General features: G+C 39.5%; 1 protein-coding gene across 1 annotated transcript in view; it reads right to left on the reverse strand.

The window, feature by feature from the left end:
* LOC132550287 (uncharacterized) overlaps positions 1-24,387 on the reverse strand; it is a 38,911-nt gene continuing 14,524 nt past the window's right edge. The window contains exons 5-14 of the mRNA XM_060214332.1: positions 23,389-23,521; positions 19,423-19,535; positions 17,850-18,011; positions 16,671-16,745; positions 14,152-14,273; positions 13,870-13,971; positions 7,305-7,382; positions 5,313-5,361; positions 4,930-5,097; positions 1-141 (exon numbers count right to left, since the gene is read on the reverse strand). Of these exons, the coding sequence (XP_060070315.1) occupies positions 1-141; positions 4,930-5,097; positions 5,313-5,361; positions 7,305-7,382; positions 13,870-13,971; positions 14,152-14,273; positions 16,671-16,745; positions 17,850-18,011; positions 19,423-19,535; positions 23,389-23,521 (1,143 nt within the window). The remainder of the gene's footprint in view (positions 142-4,929; positions 5,098-5,312; positions 5,362-7,304; positions 7,383-13,869; positions 13,972-14,151; positions 14,274-16,670; positions 16,746-17,849; positions 18,012-19,422; positions 19,536-23,388; positions 23,522-24,387) is intronic.

Below are 24,387 nucleotides of genomic sequence, written 5' to 3' on the forward strand. Positions count from 1 at the left end.
CTAAAACTCCAGATTTTGTTTAGCCTGTTCAATGTGTTTTTCTGTAGAGGGTTCTGGCCCGACTTTGTTTTTGAACCTGTGTTGTCCTGCAGACTGACCCGCCTCCTCCTGGTCACTCGTGTCACCTGGGATAGGTATCGCCTGTAAATACACAAATCTTATATTGTACTTACCATTTGGTATTTTGCACCTTTTTTGGTTATAGGTCTTGGCATCCAGTTGATAAATTCTTATTTTCATAGTCATGTCGCGCTCTGATGAAAACCTCGAAAAATTGAGTGTTTACCTATAAGATACCCATACAGAATATGCCTCTAAATCCCAAAATAATACGCTCCTTCGTTGTTTATCTGTCATAGATGCAGTGCATCAGGGATGCGAGCTTGAAATTGGACATCCTCGATCCCAGGTGGAAAAGTCGCACTTCCGCTTATTGAAGTGATAGTGCGATTTTTTCCACCTGGGACCGAGGATGGAAATTGGTGGAGCATTAAAAAAGAACAGTTTTGAAAAAGTGTAAATGTCATATCACTTTTATCAACTACTTATTCAATTCTGATGCAAAATACCAAGTACCGCTGTTGTTGCGTGAACAAATTATCGCCAAAAATATGTTAGTGGACTGCGTCCGAAATTCAGCAACGAAACATTCTTCAGGTTTAGAAATATTCTGAATTGGAAACAGCGTTAAAATTTGAGAGTTTTAGAGTTCAAAACTTCATTTTTTCATAGCTCGTCCGTCTGTTTGACGTACGCGCAGTGTTCCCTTGACACTGGATTTCGGTATTTTCAAATTCCTATTGTAATGACCATGACTTAGTAACTTAGTAACTTAGGTTTTCTGGCTGGACACCCATACTTTGTACAGTCAATATAAAAAAAACTATAAACAGCATTTGGATGACGGTGTTATTTAAGCTAGGTCTCTGGTAAGTTGGATGAATCATATTTGTCACTGCAAAAACAAAAAAAAGCCCCTTCTCCATCCCTGCCCCACCCCCTGATGTAATTTTTTCCGCATACAATGATAATATGAGATAAGGGACAAGAACAATGGCATTTACAGTACCATGAATTGCACTTTTGTGTCATAACACACCATATTATAACTAAATAAGTCCTTTATAACCTGTTTTAAAATTTCAACGCCATTCTTGGTCCAATTCCACTGCCAGCGACAATTTCGTCTTCTGAAACTTAAATTTGTCTCAGTGAATTGTACAATTGACACATACTTCTCTGATTTGATGGGAAACTGTATTAAACATTTTCAAATTCGGCCTTGATAACCATCTTCTATAAACGTGTTTGATTGTTTTGCATGTGACGGGTGAAATCTCGCATTTAAAATTACATATATAGAGAGACTCAACAATAAAACAGGTTATTAAGTTACACTGCCGTACACCGGAGGTTGATAGATCACAGAAATTTTTAGTTACTAATATGTTTTGTAGAGATATGCGGATTAGTTGCCATCATTTCTAGTGAGATTGTCTGATATTACAAAAATTTATTCACTTCACTCGAGATTTGTTCTGGTGAATTTCGTAAACCCCAACGCTTAATGTCCTACTTCGGACCATTTATCACTCGGAAAAAAATCATTTGGTTTTAAATGTACAGATTAACGAAACGCTACGTCTGTCGAAAGATGAGGAAAATGGCTATTGGCACGCTCCAAGTCGGCGCAACGGTAAGCCATTTATGGCAACGTTTAAATTCAACTTCTTCTACACGGTACCGTCCACGGAGTGTCCAACCACGCCGGGTTTTTGGCGGTGGAACAATGTTTTATCGAGATTTTGTTCGATGTACGATGATAGGAGGCAGCGGGTATTAGCGACATCGGATGGAATGCTTCGCAGACTGTTGTTCAGTCCAGCGTGACAGTTTTGCTGGGGATAGTCTGATGACCAGGGGCGGCAAACCCGACGGAACTTCACCAGGTTAGTCATTATTTATGGCAATTTAAATGTAATTCGCTATCGGGACGAATTTGCAGCATGACGATGCGACGTCCTACACCAATCACGTGATTAGGACGTTATTACAGACGAACAATGTGAGAGTTTTGGATGGACCTGCAAAATCCACCGATCTGAAGTCAGCAGAGCACAACCGGGATGCTATTTGAAGACGCGTACGGCGTCGACCAAATTTGCACTACAAGAACTGGCACAGGCACTGAACGATGAGTGGAACGCCACCCCGGCACACATTCGGCGATATAGATATTCTGTCTGTCAGCGTGGCAATGCTGTGGTCCAAGTCAATGGTGGTCACTCAAGTTACTTACGCCGTTCTTAGAGACATAACCACCACATGTCTTGTCATCACCCAAAATCACCGAACCGTAACGGATTTGGGTCGCCATTGAAACGTCCATTTAACCCCTCATTTACCATATTTCACTGAAACCTGGCATGGCTGCTACAGACACAAATCTTGATGACATAACAAATTATCATTAGATGTTTATCCATTCTGGTCATTTCTGAGTTGATTCCCTCAATAGGCAACAGTTGACGACAGACGGAAGCCCTACGTTGTCATAAGCTTACTTCGACCCTCGGGGACATGGATATTCGATTTAAGTCCCCTAGTCCTATAGGTACAAACTTTTTTACTCAGTGCAGATACTTCTCAAGATAGATATATCACATTAAGTACTCGAGTAAAAAAAATGTGAACTTGGCTTGCCTTAAACTTAGCCCTAATTAGTAGAAATAAAATTTGACACGGTCAATAGTGAACTGTTTCCGTAATGTTGACCAGACAACAGATGACAGTGAACAGTGACGAAGTACATTAAATGTTCTTTTGGGTACACGTGTATCATTACAGTGTTGACGGTTAACGATTGGTTCTTAGAGTACACGTGTATCATTGCAGTGTTGACGGTTAATGATTGGTTCTTTTGGGTACACGTGTATCATTACGGTGTTGACGGTTAACGATTGGTTCTTTAGAGTACACGTGTATCATTGCAGTGTTGACGGTTAATGATTGGTTCTTTTGGGTACACGTGTATCATTACGGTGTTGACGGTTAACGATTGGTTCTTTAGAGTACAAGTGTATCATTACAGTGTTGACGGTTAACGATTGGTTCTTCAGAGTACAAGTGTATCATTACAGTGTTGACGGTTAACGATTGGTTCTTCAGAGTACACATGTATCATTACAGTGTTGACGGTTAATGATTGGTTCTTTTGGGTACACGTGTATCATTACAGTGTCGAAGGTTAACGATTGGTTTTTAGAGTACACGTGTATCATTACAGTGTCGACGGTTAACGGTTGGTTTTTAGAGTACACGTGTATCATTACAGTGTCGACGGTTAACGATTGGTTTTTAGAGTACACGTGTATCATTGCAGTGTTGACGGTTAATGATTGGTTCTTTTGGGTACACGTGTATCATTACGGTGTTGACGGTTAACGATTGGTTCTTTAGGGTACACGTGTATCATTACAGTGTCGATGTTTGATAACAGTTTCTTATGGAAACACGATATTTTAACATTAAGGATAATTATACTTCATGTTTTGGGAAGAACTTCAACACTTCTAGAAAAATAAAGCTTAATATCAGCTTAGCGAAAAACTTCAACGTGCAGAAACGTCAGGATCTGAGAGCAGCATTTGTGTTGGGAGAACCATACACGGATATAAGCATATTCCTGATTTCGTTAGTGGTGAAAACTTCACGAGAAATACCGTCAACACCAAGGTACATGTAAACGGAAAACTCAAACATGGGATATTTAATTAGCAACGTCCAATTAACAGTAAACTGTCGGTGAAAATACGAATCTGGAATTTGTGTTGGGAAGGTTACATAAAGGTTAAAGTACATAACACGCTTCGGGATGATAGGTCGTGTACTTTTACAGAAATTACGCTCAATGTGGCAAAACGCAAAACGTTAACATGACAAACAATTAATTAACAAAGTTCAATTAATTATCAAATATATGTTAAAATCTTAATTAAAAGCATGTACTGAGATGCCCTTGCTTACGTATGATCCTCAAGTAGGCTTGTGATGATAACACTTAATTGAACAATTGGAAGTTTAACACAATTGTCGACGCTGCCGCCGGAAAACTAACATTATTTTGCTTCGTCGACGCCGTCCTCGAGACAAAGAACTGATGTTCATGAAAACAGAAGCGTTTTGGACGACAAACTAAAATACCAGAGTTGAACGTTTAAAAGATGCAAATTGATGAAAATTATGGGGACGTTTTATGGTCACCATAGTGGTCTCATTGAGAGATGTTATATTTCTTCTCGTGACATGAAGCTGGACGTAATTGATGCTAGTTAGCTTGCCTGTTGGTTCCGGTGTTGTATACCTTGCTGTCATTTGAGAACGTGACAATACTTACTTTGATTGACCAAGGTTTACATGGTGGGTGTCGTCGATGAAGCAGAAGACGCTTACTCTCCCGGAACACCAGGTCTTGACCTCTTTGTACTATTTCAGGAGTCTCCGTATAAATCTTTCATTTGCGCATATTTTTTGAGATTGAATTATGATTATGTCGCCATGTTGGTATTTTCTTGATGTTTTTGATACTGAGTATTCGAAATGTATATGCAATATTGCAGTACACTAGAGAATCATACCGTCACCAAATACAAACCGACTCAGAGCACGTGCGTTACGCCAACCCCTTAACATTTAACAATACAAGTGGGAACAGTAAATGGGACCCTTGTAACCCTGCTATACATGTGTGTCGCTTGCTTGAAATCTCGCGAGAAAGAAAATACCATCATACTATCATTATGTTAAACTAATTGGTTCCCAATATCACGGATTTGAATATATCGAAGTCCGTGCCGGTTCAAGCGCATTTCACGCTTTTCATAGTATTTCCCAATCCTAAAACATAAGTTATCTTTGTTAAATATTTACCTCAGGTACCTTCAACTCTTTGGGTATAAAAAGAAGTAGACCGACCGCAAGCACTAGGACCATTACCACACCAGCCAGGAATGCATACGTCACTTCCGGCACGTACATGTCTTTGTGTTTCAGCAAGGCAATAGTCTGCATAATACCAACCACAAGGTTTGCCGTCACCTTGGAAAGAGGGAGAGCAGACAGTTATTACGCGCACATGAACTTGGGTTACTGTGTTCATTTGTCAAAAACTCTTTTTTTTTCGGCTTCTTATAGTAGTTCGTTTAGGGCATCAGACGAAGAGGCATTAGGAATAAAAGGTCTGATTAAGGCTTCTGAGAAACTCAAGTGGACAAGTGGACAATCTGTTTGATGTAAGGTGGAACACTACTTACGTCGAGGAAGAGATTGACATTCATACCATCTTTCTCCCAACGACATTCGCTTTTGATGAAATAGAAGAAAATAACAAATAAGAATGATCACATATGATAATTAAGGTATGGCCCTAATGTAAACATCTGTTACGTATTTATGATACAAAAGAGAGGTGCCGATATAAGCCGTTCTATTACCATTCAGTAATATTCAAGGTTAGCGGCTTAACGTAAACTATACAGAATAGTAGATTTGTTGTGGACTATTGGCACATTTGAAGATTTGGTGTTAAAATAAACTGTAAGATGAGATTATCAAAAAACTGTAATTGTTGTGTTTTTTGTTGAATCGGAATTCAGATTTTAGAATGAATTTAAAAAGAACTGACACAAAATTATAAAATAGGTCACAGTAACATTATTTAATGACATGCTTATATTTATCTAACAAAAATACTCTTTCAATATAAACGAAACCTAATTTATTCCTAGTACAGTATGTAAACAAACCTTACTTATTCCCTGTACAGTGCGCTAATCTGTACAGTACGTTAACCAAACATAACTTATTCCCCGAACAATACGTTAACCAAACCTTACTCATTCCCTGTACAATGCGCTAATCTGTATAGTACGCTAACCAGTACAGTACACTAACTAAACCTTACTCATTCCCTGTACAATGCGCTAATCTGTATAGTACGCTATAGTACGCTAAGCTGTACAGTACGTTAACCAAACCTTACTCATTCCCTGTACAATGCGCTAATCTGTATAGTACGCTAACCTGTACAGTACGCTAACTAAACCTTACTCATTCCCTGTACAATGCGCTAATCTGTATAGTACGCTATAGTACGCTAACCTGTACAGTACGTTAACCAAACCTTACTCATTCCCTGTACAATGCGCTAATCTGTATAGTACGCTAACCTGTACAGTACGCTAACTAAACCTTATTCATTCCCTGTACAGTACGTTAAGCTAACATTACTCATTCCCAATACAGTACGCTGACCCAATCTTTCTAGTTCCTTTTACAGTATGTTAACAAAATCTTTCTAGTGTCCCGTACAGTACGTTAATCAAACCTTTCTAGTGCCCTGTACATTACGTTAACCAAACTGTTCTAGTGTCCCATACAGTACGTTAACCAAACCTTTCTAGAATCCCGTGCAATCCGTTTACGAAACCTTTCTAGTCCTTGTACAATACGTCAACCAAACCTTTCTAGTGCCCCATACAGTACGTTAACTAAACCTTTATAGTGCCCCATACAGTACGTTAACCAAACCTTTCTAGTGCCCCATACAGTACGTTAACCAAGCCTTTCTAGTGCCCCGTACAGTACGTTAACCAAACCTTTCTAGTGCCCCATACAGTACGTTAACCAAACCTTTCTAGTGCCCGTACAGTACGTTAACCCAACCTTTCTAGTGCCCCATACAGTACGTTAACCAAGCCTTTCTAGAGCCCCGTACAGTACGTTAACTAAACCTTTCTAGTGCCCCATACAGTACGTTAACCAAACCTTTCTAGTGCCCCGTACCGTACGTTAACCAAACCTTTATAGTGCCCCGTACAGTACGTTAACTAAACCTTTCTAGTGCCCCATACAGTACGTTAACCAAACCTTTCTAGTGCCCCATGCAGTACGTTAACTAAACCTTTCTAGTGCCCCATGCAGTACGTTAACCAAACGTTTCTAGTGCCCCATACAGTACGTTAACCAAATCTTTCTAGTGCCCCATACAGTACGTTAACTAAACCTTTCAAGTGCCCCGTACAGTACGTTAACCAAACCTTGCTAGTGCCCCATACAGTACGTTAACTAAACCTTCATAGTTCCCCGTACAGTACGTTAACCAAACCTTTCTAGTGCCCCATACAGTACGTTAACTGAATCGGACTAAAGTCGTTAACTTGATACTTGTCATTTTCACAGCCTGATTAATATGTTAGGAACTAAGATATAACAATATCATCTGACGTCACTTTTTGACATCTCACCTGTAAGGTCGTAAGGCGAGGAGACTTAAAAGGTAGACCCCAGTCATAACCATCTGAATCACAACTTGTACAGATACGCTGAAAGCAGAGAACAGTCATTATAAACGTTAGCTTTGTCATGTGACCTGCTAGCCAGTGAATTATAATTGCAAAGCAATTATTCAAAAACCAAACCAAACGTGTTTTATATCTTTAACTCCGAAGTGAGTCAATTTCAAATTTTAATCACATTGTGAACGACCTGGCTCAGGTTATTCAAAAGTTAGTCAGAGTTAACCAGCGGTTAGGGAAAATATCGAATTGTTGCCACTGAAATAGAGCTTTCAAGGCCAAATTAACGCTCAAAATGTAACAGACTGACTTATCTCAACAAATCTGTAGCTGTGAAGTGATAAAAATGTTTTTAATTTTGTTTACTTCATCTTTGAAATTTTTCACTAATCACTGGCTATCTATAAACGGTCTTTGAACAACCGAAGCCAGAAAGGATTTTAATGTTCCGCCATATCTGTGAGAAAAAAAAATCGCAGGAAGATAGAAGAGTAATGTCCATGTACTCCAGACTTACTGACGTACAGTCTAGCTACTGCCCATAGTGACTCTGATTGCTAAAACAAAATTGACACTCGTTTACTTGAATAAAGGTCAAGGTCGATTAAGAAAATAAATCGCAATCCGGTTCTGATATAAAGTCGGTCTGTAGACATTTTATCAACTTTGACCCCTCTCAACTTAATTATTGGTCAAGGTCATTTCTTGAGAAGATTGATTTATCGATTTTGGATCTTGGTACCCGTTGCATGTAGATTGCGGTTATTTTGTCCCGAAGTTTGCAGTACTCCATGACAACTAGTTTCAGGGCGCAAATCACATTACAACTTTTCCGACCGTTTCTCCACAGAAATCATATGGATTTTTTTAAAGTTTTACCGGTAGACTGTGAAACACTGCATGTCAGGAACCTGCTGGCTAAAATCACCACTCAGTGCCTTTTATTTCGCCAGGAAAAAAACCGGTATGAGCGTTTTTCACAAGTAAGCCAAGTCACTTTAAAATGTGCTCAGTTTTGTTTTAACGTTATTGTTTTACACCCGTTGCGAAACAATTTATATAAAATTGTAATATTCACTCTGATTAGCCCCACAAACGAAGCGTGCTTTGTGTCTTATACTGTAGGAGAAAATCGAAGTGACAGAGAAACCATGTGACCAGGTAGGTAACCCATTACATTTGCACGTTCGATGGGGGTATCGAACCCCGGGCGCCTTAGTAGCCAGCCTTCTACGACTGGCTACAAATTTCGACTCTCGGTTTTGGTAGTTCAAAAGATTTCAAATTGCTTAACTAAATTTGGTAAATTTGGTGGTACATCTTCAGGATTTATCTATATAGAACAACTCCAATTGCTATCTACTTAGTTTCTATGGACATAGTACAACTCCAGGTTTTATATATATTGTACAGCTCTAGTTTCTATCTACATACGATGCTAGTTTAATGTCAGTCGTCCAAATTGATATTACCACCCTGATGATAAGACAGTTGTGTTCTCGGGGGTTAAGGCTGTGTATAGCACATACAACCATGACGTACTGTGTGGTATCTGTGTAAATACATTACCGATGTCGAGATAAATTGATTTTAAATTCATTTCCGAGATAACTGTTCCTGGAGACCTATTGCTGACTACATATCGACATTTGTTTGTATCTCCGCACAATTTTCCAATTCACATTTACCATTCATAACACAGGAACACGCGAATTTTTCAGAACAACAAACATGACCGATATGTCAGTGAACAAAGTCAGCCCTTTGGTCGAAACTGTATGAATTCTTGATTTTCCAAAAGTTAGTTAAACCAAGTACCCACAAATTCGTTAGCTCGATATTCCGAAATTTGTGAACTCCGTATATTCTAACAGCTGTCGATATATACAAACCAAACCGAAACCAGGAAACATTTCTTAATGTATCATAGAAATAGCAAAACATTACTCGCAGTAGTGTTGCTGAATAAAGCGGTAGAGACAGGATGTAACTGTGAAATATTTCGATGTTATGTTTTGCAGGTAATTAACTACAAAGGGATTCATGCGCGGAAAAGTCTTTCGGCGGGAAAATACGACAAAACGTCACATTATAAAAGCAAAGCAGAAGTACTTTTATTTCTTTCCTATATTTGGTTGTACAACCATTCAAACATTGCCACGGTCATGAAAGAACCCGAGACGTAAACCCTAGATGCAACAGAACGTCTTCAACAAAAAAACTCTAAAATTCATATTGGATGAAGATATCCATGAAATCTTTTACAAGTAAAACTCGCGTGTATCTAGACATTTTTTCTCCCGCATCTTATGTGTGGAAATCGATTTTGTTTCGTGGTTATCAAAAATTCATTTGAACTTGTTTGGATTTTAAACAAATTTTAAAAACTTTCTAACGTTCTATTTCATGAAATCGATTTCCCTTTCCCAAATTCATTTTTAGAGTTTTTTTTACTATTTTACACACATCATACAAGCTCGGAGCGTCTCGAAATGTATGTAAACGGCATATTAATACCACACAAATTAGTTTTTTCGACTGAAATAAAGCTGAGATATCAAGGAAATTCAATCTGTAACTTCACACCCGGAGTATGGGTCGAAGAAGACTGTCGGACTGTCCAAAGTTACATTAGATTACTAGATTCACAGTTGGTTCGTGTGCGATAAAAAACACAAAAATATTCTTACTTACGGTTCTACGTCCGCGATTAAAGGGACATTTCCGCTTTTTAGAAACCCTACAAGTTTAGCTATCCGTTGTTTGAATTCCGTGGAGCTACCTCTATTTAAGATCGATTTTGACTTTACGAAATACTCTATAGGGGGCGCATTGTCACTCAGGGCCATTCCGTGTGTGGGCTCTTCAATTCTAATATGGCGTCAAAGAAATCAGTAAATTCAGATTTAACTAATCAAGGTAATTCTGTACCTAACGTTTATTTGTATTAAAAACATTTACTATAATCAGAGTGCACATCAATATCACAGCTGAGGAACACAGATGTGGAATCTCGCTGTTATAGACATTTACTGTCGTCAGAACGACTCTCCCACCGCCTCCTTCAGAGCGAAATTTGAATGTCAAGGTCACGCATTTAGAGTGACAGGAAAGGTTATAGGGATGTATGCTGATGACTGATAATGGCCTAGTGTAGGCAAATCGTATTATCGTCATTTCATCTCGAGTTAGACAAAGACTGGATCTACTATCGCATCAGTCAGTATCTACCTACTGAAAGCAAATTAGATTATTTTTTTCAATTCTGCTTTATTCCTTTATTTCATATATTGTGGTACTATTTGGACACGGGAATGTGACAAACATGTATACAATAAACTGACACGTGACAAACCTCTATACAACACACGGACACGTGACAAACCTGTATACAATACACGGACACATGACAAACCTGTATACAATACACGGACACGTGACAAACCTGTATACAAAACACGGACACGTGACAAACCTGTATACAATATACTGACACGTGACAAACCTGTATACAATATACTGACACGTGATAAACCTGTATACAACACACGGACACGTGACAAACCTGTATACAATATACTGACACATGACAAACCTGTATACAATACACGGACACGTGACAAACCTGTATACAATACACGGACACATGACAAACCTGTATACAATATACTGACACGTGACAAACCTGTATACAAAACACGGACACATGACAAACCTGTATACAATATACTGACACGTGACAAACCTGTATACAAAACACGGACACATGACAAACCTGTATACAATACACGGACACATAACAAACATGTATAGAATAAACTGACACGTGACAAACCTGTATACAATATACTGACACATGACAAACCTGTATACAATACATGGACACGTGACAAACCTGTATACAATACACGGACACGTGACAAACCTGTATACAATACACGGACACATGACAAACCTGTATACAATATACGGACACGTGATAAACCTGTATACAATATACTGACACATGACAAACCTGTATACAACACACGGACACGTGACAAACCTGTATACAATACACGGACACGTGATAAACCTGTATACAACACACGGACACATGACAAACCTGTATACAATATACGGACACGTGATAAACCTGTATACAATATACTGACACATGACAAACCTGTATACAACACACGGACACGTGACAAACCTGTATACAATACACGGACACGTGATAAACCTGTATACAACACACGGACACGTGACAAACCTGTATACAAAACACGGACACATGACAAACCTGTATACAATATACTGACACGTGACAAACCTGTATACAATACACGGACACGTGACAAACCTGTATACAATACACGGACACGTGATAAACCTGTATACAACACACGGACACGTGACAAACCTGTATACAAAACACGGACACATGACAAACCTGTATACAATATACTGACACGTGACAAACCTGTATACAATACACGGACACGTGATAAACCTGTATACAATATACTGACACGGGACAAACCTGTATACAATATACTGACACGTGACAAACCTGTATACAATACACGGACACATGACAAACCTCTATACAATACACGGACACGTGACAAACTTCTATACAATACACGGACACGTGACAAACCTGTATACAATACACGGACACGTGACAAACCTGTATACAATATACTGACACGTGACAAACCTGTATACAATATACTGACACGTGATAAACCTGTATACAATATACTGACACGTGATAAACCTGTATACAATATACTGACACGTGATAAACCTGTATACAATACACGGACACATGACAAACCTGTATACAATACACGGACACGTGATAAACCTGTATACAATACACGGACACGTGACAAACCTGTATACAATACACGGACACGTGACAAACCTGTATACAATACACGGACACGTGACAAACCTGTATACAATACACGGACACGTGACAAACCTCTATACAACACACGGACACGTGACAAACCTCTATACAATATACTGACACGTGACAAACCTGTATACAATACACGGACACGTGACAAATCTGTATAAAATAAATAGACACGTGACAAACATGTATACAATACACGGACACGTGACAAACCTGTATACAATACACGGACACGTGACAAACCTGTATACAATACACAGACACGTGACAAACCTCTATACAATAAACTGACACGTGACAAACCTGTATACAACACACGGGCACGTGACAAACCTGTATACAATACACGGGCACGTGATAAACCTGTATACGATACACGGGCACGTGACAAACCTGTATACAATACACGGGCACGTGACAAACCTGTATACAATACACGGACACGTGACAAACCTGTATACAATACACGGACACATGACAAACCTGTATACAATACACGGGCACGTGACAAACCTGTATAAAATACACGGACACGTGACAAACCTGTATACAATACACGGACACGTGACAAACCTGTATACAATACACGGACATGTAACAGGCGAAATGTATTCAAACACATAAATGACACCACTCGGCACATAACGATATCATTTTGTGAACATCAAGGATGAAATAATGATAAAAAGCCAGACATGCGTTCAAGATAAGCCTTTTCATTGGACTGTCTCTAGATATCGATGTGGATTTATTTCATATGACAATTCCATACATTTTATTGTGACAATGAAAAAACAAGATTGTCTCGGGCCTTCGCCATTAAAAGTCTGGAAGAGTGGACACGAGATTATTATAAATCGTAGTCACAGACAGATAAATGGGGAGACATGATTCTCACCAGATATACCAGTACAATTTAGGCAGTAAGTCAGACAGAAAAACAACATTTTATCTCACTCTAACATCAATCTTTATTTCTGTAAAGTGTAAGTTTGATCGATATTTGTGCTGAAACCTTTTTCAAATCATACAGAAATCACGCAACCGACACGCGCAGATACGCTTTGATTAGAGAGGGTTAAGCCGATCATGACACGAACATGTGACCGAAAAATTATAGTCCTTTAGCACCAAGAGTACTGTAGTGATACCCATGTCACGGTATGGCTGTAGTGATACCTGTGTCCCGGTATGGCTATAGTGATACCTGTGCCCCGGTATGGCTGTAGTGATATCAGTGTCAAGGTATGGCTGTAGTGATACCAATGTCACGGTCCCGGGGTTGAGTTGGACAAATTAAGGTGTCCTGATCGTTACGCGGAGAAATATGATAACAAATTACGGAAAATGTGAAAAAGAAACGATGGTTAAAAGGTGAACTGTGGAAAAAAGTCTGCGATGTCTCTAGGCTAAGGGAGAAGATGTTAAAAAGGGGGCGGTACTATCCTTGGGTTAAGACGGGACATGTGATCAAGAACTGAGGTATATCGAGGTTGAAAGGGGTCACGAGAAGAAAAACTGATGAATTCCGCAATTAAGCGGGAACATAACGGACCGTACCAACATAAAGAAACCCCTTTACAAATATTGTTAGAAACTCACCTTAAAACGTTCGTTTCTGTCATTGCGATGCAGAAGATTTTACGGAACATGGGAATGGCTTCCCAAAAACAGTATCGTGACTTGTAGGATTCATATACAAACCTAAAACACAAAAATGTACACGTGTGGATGAATTTAACTTAAAAGAGCAAACACTACATGAAGTACGCGTCTGATTAAATACATCAATTCATTAGGCAAGTCTGATCGATCATAGAAATGTTCCTTTTGTTTAGACAAAGACATATGAACGTTATTTATTCTCTCTCAATTGTTTCTAACCCGTGTCGGAGGCGCTCATTCTCTAGGAGGGACCACTTCCGCTGTACCAGTGAAAACAGAATGACGGCCAGAGGAAAAGCCACAGAGTAGAGCATCGAAATTATAGCAAAGAACTGGAGCGTCTGGAAAATAAAACGCATTATATAGCATAACTAGGATTACAAGCGACTTAACACATAGAATCCAGAAAAAATAGTCTGATCGTCTATGTAATTATATAGAAGTTGAGAGTACAGACCGCCTTACTCTGCTGGTGGGAACTTCTTTCAGTCAACGGTAGAGTGTCCGACTAAAGACCGAAGGGTCACCAGTTCGAACCCAGCCGTAGGCAGGGTGTTTTTCATTACTCCTTTCTATTACAGAATTGGTGCCGTGACCAGGATAGAGTAGAAGTTAAGAGGATAGGTCGTCACCTTACTAGCCTGTGCTATCAATAAATTAACCTCAAAGAGATTATTTAGTATGGAATTTGTCATCAGTTATATGTTCGTTTCATTTCTGAGTGTAAATCGAGGTCCTAGTATTGGCCGATGTAATGTGGACAATAATGTCACGGCTGGCATCGCAAACTTGAACTGAATCTACCCCGTGTAGACATGAAACAGCATGAGAAAGTACAACTGGTGACGTTGTTCACTAAACTGGAAATCAAGATACATTGATAACATATGTACTGGACACAAAAAATTAAGAATCATAAATATATCTGATTTTTCTGCCATTAAAATAAATAAACTTGATACTCCTACACCACTATTTTATCGCTAACGTATGCACAGAAACTTTTCGGTAACGATTTACCCGTGCAACCTACAGTAAACGGTGTGGCAAGACACCATGTAACATAGGGTTAAAATCAAACTGTTAATTGTAACTCTGTGTGGACTTAACGTCATATCAATCAAAATTTTTGTGTTTCTTCTGAATGTCCTGTCATTTTGCATCCTGTTTTGAAAAATTGTTAGCATGAGTCGTCATATGAAAGCTGTAGAGGCTGGCCGTGCAGTCGGTATGCTGCAAGCAGGACAATTACAACGAACTTTAGCTGCACACTGCAATGTGCCACAGAGTGTCATTTCTAGATTATGGAATCGATTCCAGATGACAGGAGACGTCACCGAGACACCTTGGTCGGGTAGACCACGATGTACGACAGCCCGTCAGGATCGTTACTTCAGCATTCTTACTAGGCGAAATAGGTGTGCAAGTTCCACTTGGTTGAATAACGACTTCCGTTAAGCAACCGGAGGAAGAATCTCTGCACAAGCAATGAGGAATAGGCTTCACAGCAGGGATTACGCTCTCACAGACCCGATGTACGTCCTCGACTCACACACCGTCACTGTATAGCTCGGCAGCACTGGACAGTACCGGCCTATTCTTGTAACTGTTGGTCCAAGTTTTTGTGTGGACTTTTTATGAAAGCAAGAGGCATGTTTGGTGTGGATGGGTGAGAGGCATGCTGACTGCTGGGTCTTGGACGTTTTCATGGAGGCTCGGTAGGTTTTGCTGGTCGAACTGACTTGTACGTGATTGGAGGTGGTAGCCTCACAAGATTACAATACCAGGATGAAACCCTTCATCCAATACTTCGATCCTTTGAGGGTGCTGTCGGCCCTGCGATTGTACTGATGCACAATGCTCGACCACATAGAGCTAGACTTGTGAATGAAAACCTTCAAGCAGAAGCTATCGAGCGTAACGTCCGCGGCTTCCGGTGAATCGACAAGAGCTTGCTGATGCTCTTCGTCAAGAATGGCCCTACATTCCACCAATGGCTATACGGCGCCGATTCGCAGTATGCCAAGCCGATATCGTGTCGTTATTGGGGCCAATGGTGGACACACTCGCTGTTGATAGTGTTGCTGAACCCACTGAAGCATTCTGAATGTTCAGTGCCATTGGGACTTCAACTTTGTCTGCATGGGATATCAACATTTTATGTAATAGTACCAGACACGCTTGAATAAGATTGATTAAATCTGGATCGACATTGTTTTCTGAACTGTTAAATTTCACTCTTGTATTTCATTTTCCAAAAAGTTTTTGCCTTTTAGTACATGTAGATTTATCTTTAAAAAGTGATCCCAGACTCGATGTGTCGAGTATAGTTTCAACAACTGCAGAACAAAGTATAAGTACGGTGGCTGATTTGTGCAGTTGCGTTATTTCGTTTTCTTCGCGCTGAAAAGACAAAATGACGACAAATTACACGAGAAAGACCAAATAAATGCACGCTAATTAGCGACCTTAACATTCGTCTTTCAGGTTCCAAAATCTCGTCTTTTCGTGTTTTTACTCTGAAATGAAAAAAAAATTAACACATCTTAATTTCGTCTTTTCGGGGCAAAAGGACGAAAGGCCGAAGTTTTTTATTACGTCAGAAAGTACCCGGACATTTGACATCACCTATCAGCTGTCAAGAGGCTTTCGATTATGTCAGAAAGTACCCGGATAAAAGTCATTAATTACAAACTAGCCCTCATTCTCGGGAGTTGAAACGTTCAACAGTGACTTACCGACATTTCAAACGTGTTACAGTCCAAGCTCTGGTCGTGGAGAAAAACGTTTTTAGAAGTATCCATTACAAACACCTAGACGTACAGAATAAAAGATAGTTTTAGAATGATATATATAAATTAAGCCATGTGATTGTATTTTAGATGAACTTAAAATATCTAACATCATGATCAGTAACCGTATCATCGATGTAATAATAAATATTACTGAAGTATAACACACACATATACGTATGATAGGCGGAGTGAGAACAACTAATACTCTGGACTAGTTACCTTATAGGCGGAGTGAGAACAACTTATACTCCGGACTAGTTACCTTATAGGCGGAGTCAGAACAACGTATACTCTGGACTAGTTACCTTATAGGCGGAGTGAGAACAACTTATACTCTGGACTAGTTATCTTATAGGCGGAGTGAGAACAACTTATACTCTGGACTAGTTACCTTAGAGGCGGAGTGAGAACAACTTATACTCTGGACTAGTTACCTTATAGGCGGAGTGAGAACAACTTATACTCTGGACTAGTTATCTTATAGGCGGAGTGAGAACAACTTATACTCTGGACTAGTTACCTTAGAGGCGGAGTGAGAACAACTTATACTCTGGACTAGTTACCTTATAGGCGGAGTGAGAACAACTTATATTCTGGACTAGTTACCTTATAGGCGGAGTGAGAACAACTAATACTCTGGACTAGTTACCTTATAGGCGGAGTCAGAACAACTTATACTCTGGACTAGTTACCTTATAGGCGGAGTGAGAACAACTAATACTCTGGACTAGTTACCTTATAGGCAGAGCGAGAACAACTAATACTCCGGACTAGTTATCTTATAGGCGGAGTGAGAACAACTAATACTCCGGACTAGTTATCTTATAGGCGGAGTGAGAACAACTAATGCTCTGGACTAGTTACCTTATAGGCGGAGTGAGAACAACTAATACTCCGGACTAGTTATCTTATAGGCGGAGTGAGAACAACTAATACTCCGGACTAGTTATCTTATAGGCGGAGTGAGAACAACTAATACTCCGGACTAGTTATCTTATAGGCAGAGTGAGAACAACTTATGCTCTGGACTAGTTACCTTATAGGCGGAGTGAGAACAACTAAAACTCTGGACTAGTTATCTTATAGGCGGAGTCAGAACAATTAATACTCTGGACTAGTTACCGTATAGGCGGAGTCGGAACAGCTTATACTCTGGGCGGCGAACACCGTCACGGGAAGGTATGTTGCGACTAATAAATAAAAAGCAACCCTTCGTAACATCGAACGGCGTCTCCATTTGCGCTCTTTCCGTTTCCGGTCTTTCTCCTGGGACAGCCAGAGTCCCTGTAATCGGATGTTCGTGTATTTAAAATCATATAACATACTATACAGTGTCAACTGAGTTATATCATCACTTCAAAAAGTTATATCTTATCACTAAACAACGTTGTCATTAGTGTAAATAACCCTGTCAACAGCGTAATACTACACATAACTTTGTCAACAGTGATATAACACACATCAAATCACCTCCCTTTTATCAGTGTGATAACACCCATCACATCACCTCCCTGTTATCAATGTGATAACACACATCACATCACCTCACTGTTATCAACATCACATCACCTCCCTGTTATCAGTGTGATAACACACATCAGATCACCTCCCTGTTATCAGTGTGATAACACACATCACATCACCTCCCTGTTATCAGTGTGATAACACACATCACATCACCTCACTGTTATCAGTGTGATAACACACATTACATCACCTCCCTGTTATCAGTGTGATAACACACATCACATCACCTCACTGTTATCAGTGTGATAACACACATTACATCACCTCCCTGTTATCAGTGTGATAACACACATTACATCACCTCCCTGTTATCAGTGTGATAACACACATTACATCACCTCCCTGTTATCAGGGTGATAACACCCTTTAAATACCTTCAATACCATGCCAACAAAAAAATTACACCCATTGCACAACTTCCATTTCATCAATCAGTGTGACCTTGTCACTTACACTGCAGTCAGTGTGACCTTGTCACCAACACTACGGTCAGTGTGACCTTATCACCAACACTACGGTCAGTGTGACCTTGTCACCAACACTACAGTCAGTGTGACCTTGTCACTTACACTGCAGTCAGGGTGACCTTGTCACCAACACTACGGTCAGTGTGACCTTGTCACCATCACTACGGTCAGTATGACCTTGTCACCAACACTACGGTCAGTGTGACTTTGTCACCAACACTACGGTCAGTGTGACCTTGTCACCAACACTACGGTCAGTGTGACTTTGTCACCAACACTACGGTCAGTGTGACCTTGTCACCAACACTACGGTCAGTGTGACCTTGTCACCATCACTACGGTCAGTATGACCTTGTCACCAACACTACAGTCAGTGTGACCTTGTCACCAACACTACAGTCAGTGTGACCTTGTCACCATCACTACGGTCAGTATGACCTTGTCACCAACACTACAGTCAGTGTGACCTTGTCACCAACACTACAGTCAGTGTGACCTTGTCACCAACACTACGGTCAGTGTGACCTTGTCACCAACACTACAGTCAGTGTGACCTTGTCACCAACACTACGGTCAGTGTGACCTTGTCACTTACACTACAGTCAGGGTGACCTTGCCACCAACAGTACAATCGGTGTTACCTTGATAACAACGGTATCAACTTTCTCAGTCAAATTACAATTACTGATGTGGCGACTCACCATACTTTTGTCCACAAACGCCATTAAGACAATGCTGATAAGTGGAGGCAGAAATGACGACATCCAGGTGAAATAATATGACAGTTTTGTTGAGAGTTTCGGGAACAGACAATCTGTTGGAACATATGTTCACATTTATACAATTATCAAACAAGTCAAAGTACAAGAAAAAAATCTATTGTCCCACTATCAGCACTCAGCAATGTAAACCATACTCCAGGGACCATTAATCGGTACAGTGTGGGACAATTGACCCCATTTCAGCAAGCGACACGTCGCCATCCGGGGAAGTACCTTATACAAATCTAATAATGACTATACGATACTGCTGTCATATTGAAATGTTATTAACTGATCTTAACACCAGGACGAGTGGACGAAATAATTACTTGTTACCGCCCACGCTATAAACGTTATCACAGAGTCCATCGGGGACTTATCACTCATCTTAACACTATTACGTACTATGGTGTAGTATCGATTTCTGACGTCACGTTCTGTAACTGTAACTGTTCTCTCGTATATAAGGGTTTTGTACTAGTGTGACGTAACGTTCTATAACTGTAACAGTTCTCTCGTATCTAAGGGTTTTGTACTAGTGTGACGTTACGTTCTATACCTGTAACAGTTCTCTCGTATCTAAGGGTTTTGTACTAGTGTGACGTAACGGTCTATAACTGTAACAGTTCTCTCGTATATAAGGGTTTTGTACTAGTGTGATGTAACGTTCTATACCTGTAACAGTTCTCTCGTATCTAAGGGTTTTGTACTAGTGTGACGTTACGTTCTATACCTGTAACAGTTTTCTCGTATCTAAGGGTTTTGTACTAGTGTGACGTAACGTTCTATAACTGTAACAGTTCTCTCGTATCTAAGGGTTTTGTACTAGTGTGACGTAACGGTCTATAACTGTAACAGTTCTCTCGTATCTAAGGGTCATGTACTAGTGTGATGTAACGTTCTATACCTGTAACAGTTCTCTCGTATCTAAGGGTTTTGTACTAGTGTGACGTTACGTTCTATACCTGTAACAGTTCTCTCGTATCTAAGGGATTTGTACTAGTGTGACGTAACGGTCTATAACTGTAACAGTTCTCTCGTATCTAAGGGTTTTGTACTAGTGTGACGTTACGTTCTATACCTGTAACAGTTCTCTCGTATATAAGGGTTTTGTACTAGTGTAATGTAACGTTCTATAACTGTAACAGTTCTCTCGTATCTAAGGGTCCTGTACTAGTGTGATGTAACGTTCTATACCTGTAACAGTTCTCTCGTATCTAAGGGTTTTGTACTAGTGTGACGTAACGGTCTATAACTGTAACAGTTCTCTCGTATATAAGGGTTTTGTACTAGTGTGACGTAACGTTCTATAACTGTAACAGTTCTCTCGTATCTAAGGGTTTTGTACTAATGTGACGTAACGTTCTATAACTGTAACAGTTCTCTCGTATCTAAGGGTTTTGTACTAGTGTGACGTAACGTTCTATAACTGTAACAGTTCTCTCGTATCTAAGGGTCCTGTACTAGTGTGATGTAACGTTCTATACCTGTAAATGTTCTCTCGTATCTAAGGGTTTTATACTAGTGTGACGTAACGTTCTATAACTGTAACAGTTCTCTCGTATATAAGGGTTTTGTACTAGTGTGACGTAACGTTCTATAACTGTAACAGTTCTCTCGTATCTAAGGGTTTTGTACTAGTGTGACGTAACGTTCTATAACTGTAACAGTTCTCTCGTATATAAGGGTTTTGTACTAGTGTGATGTAACGTTCTATAACTGTAACAGTTCTCTCGTATCTAAGGGTTTTGTACTAGTGTGACGTAACGTTCTATAACTGTAACAGTTCTCTCGTATCTAAGGGTTTTGTACTAGTGTGACGTAACGTTCTATAACTGTAACAGTTCTCTCGTATCTAAAGGTTTTGTACTAGTGTGACGTAACGTTCTATAACTGTAACAGTTCTCTCGTATCTAAGGGTTTTGTACTAGTGTGACGTAACGTTCTATAACTGTAACAGTTCTCTCGTATCTAAGGGTTTTGTACTAGTGTGATGTAACGTTCTATAACTGTAACAGTTCTCGCTTATATAAGGGTTTTGTACTAGTGTGACGTAACGTTCTATAACTGTAACAGTTCTCTCGTATCTAAAGGTTTTGTACTAGTGTGACGTAACGTTCTATAACTGTAACAGTTCTCTCGTATATAAGGGTTTTGTACTAGTGTGACGTAACGTTCTATAACTGTAACAGTTCTCTCGTATCTAAGGGTTTTGTACTAGTGTGACGTAACGTTCTATAACTGTAACAGTTCTCTCGTATATAAGGGTTTTGTACTAGTGTGACGTAACGTTCTATAACTGTAACAGTTCTCTCGTATCTAAGGGTTTTGTACTAGTGTGACGTAACGTTCTATAACTGTAACAGTTCTCTCGTATCTAAGGGTTTTGTACTAGTGTGACGTAACGTTCTATAACTGTAACAGTTCTCTCGTATATAAGGGTTTTGTACTAGTGTGATGTAACGTTCTATACCTGTAACTGTTCTCTCGTATATAAAGGTCCTGTACTAGTGTGATGTAACGTTCTATACCTGTAACTGTTCTCTCGTATATAAGGGTTTTGTACTAGTGTGATGTAACGTTCCATACCTGTAACTGTTCTCTCGTATCTAAGGGTTTTGTACTAGTGTGATGTAACGTTCTATAACTGTAACAGTTCTCTCGTATATAAGGGTTTTGTACTAGTGTGATGTAACGTTCTATAACTGTAACAGTTCTCTCGTATCTAAGGGTTTTGTACTAGTGTGATGTAACGTTCTATAACTGTAACAGTTCTCTCGTACATAAGGGTTTTGTACTAGTGTGATGTAACGTTCTATACCTGTAACTGTTCTCTCTAAGGGTCCTGTACTAGTGTGATGTAACGTTCTATACCTGTAACTGTTCTCTCTAAGGGTCCTGTAATAGTGTGATGTAACGTTCTATAACATTCGTGACTTCTCTCATATCTATGGAATTGTACAAGCATTCTATGACATTTGTGACTTATCTATAGGTCCTGTATGGCCCTCGTATATAAGGACGGCAAATTACAGTCGTTCACTTACGATGGTTAAAAGGGCATCACGGTAAAAACGGCATTTTCTTTTATTGATCGTTTGTGATTTATGCATTTCCATTCACGTTTCTATACTATCCCGACGTTCAGAGTCGATTTCCAATGTCCAGCTTGACCACTTCTTTGGTTCGTGAAACCCCTCTTGACTTTAGCGCGGATAACATTATATAATAGTTTTGAAAACGAGGCAGTTCTTTTTGTAAACACGAACACATGATTGCAGTAGTGACACAGTCAGTAAAATCCCGTTTTTCAGCAACGAAATTTGTTATGAGTGTGGCAATGTTATTTGATAACTCTAAGTCAATTCAGAATTGAGAAAAATAAGTTACATTAATCGCCAACATCGTCACGACCGATTTAGGCGTGAAAAGTTTCTTTTACAGGCGATGGCGTTTTGTGCGCATGCGTTATCGGATGTGACGCAGCTGTCGTTGTTCATAAGGTGATACACTTGATTTGTAAATGCAATAATGAAAAATTAGTTAGAATATCGTTTAACAGTGATATCACATTAATTGAGTGGTGGAATATACAATTATCTTACTCCTAACATGAACGCAAACATCGACGACTATTTTAACAGAGTGGATCTGATAACATCTCCTCATTTTCACATTATATTCGGTAATTGAAGAGAAATTTACATTAACAGGGCAATATGTATACCTGACAACACCATTAGAAACATCGAAGAGAGGGATTCTCACTATATTTATTACTGGAAGTGCAGACAATTTCGCGTTTTACGTGAGGTTTGGTGCGAGTGTGATATATTGGGCGCGCTACTAACACTACTGACAATAGATGTGTAATACTACCCCCGTGCCTACTTGTCTAGCCCATACTTATCGCTAAGAAGTCGGCATTGGAGAAGGCAAAGGTTAACAAGGACATTGCCACTGGGATCAGAGCAGGCCACGTGATCTTCAACATAAATGTCAGCAGCAGGAGTTGGCAGAAATTCACCACGATCTTTATCTGGACGAAAGCAACGAAAATCGCATTATAACGCTTATAGAACATGACATTAAACGGAACACTACAACAGCATATCAGGAGCCATTAACTGGATTTGTTTTTAGGTACTTCAATAATACATGACCGTATCCAGGTCATTCGATCATTTGAAAGGTTAACAAAAAAAAAAAACTCAAGTGACAAGACATGGCACCAGCATAGAATTTACGTCTGCTGCCAATGACTTATTGACAATTGACCTAACCAATGTCAAGCTTACTGGTTTAACAAGAGGTCAAACACATTTACACCGTGTAAGGCATATCACTCTTACTGACCTTCAGCATTTCACAACGTCAGAATTGTTTCTGTCGTAAATTAATCAGGTTAGAAAAAACATGACGACTGTCTGAGGTATAGTAAGTGTTACATATGTTCAAACACACTGTACATTGTAGGTGTGATGTATACACTGTACATCGTAGGTGTGATGTATACACTGTACATTGTAGGTGTGATGTATACAGTACACTGTTCATTGTAGGTGTGATGTACACAATACACTATACATTGTAGGTGTGATGTATACAGTACAATGTAGGTATGATGTATACACTGTACATTGTAGGTGTGATGTATACTGTACATTGTAGGTGTGATGTATACAGTACACTGTACATTGTAGGTGTGATGTATACACTGTACATTGTAGGTGTGATGTACACAGTACACTGTACATTGAAGGTGTGATGTATACACTGTACATTATAGGTGTGATGTACACAGTACACTGTACATTGTAGGTGTGATGTATACAGTACACTGTACATTGTAGGTGTGATGTATACACTGTACATTGTAGGTGTGATGTACACAGTACACTGTAC

The sequence above is a fragment of the Ylistrum balloti genome, unplaced genomic scaffold (genome assembly GCF_031769215.1).
Source record: "Ylistrum balloti isolate Yb309-2 unplaced genomic scaffold, AGI_CSIRO_Ybal_v1 Utg370118, whole genome shotgun sequence".
In the NCBI taxonomy this organism is placed as follows: domain Eukaryota; kingdom Metazoa; phylum Mollusca; class Bivalvia; order Pectinida; family Pectinidae; genus Ylistrum; species Ylistrum balloti.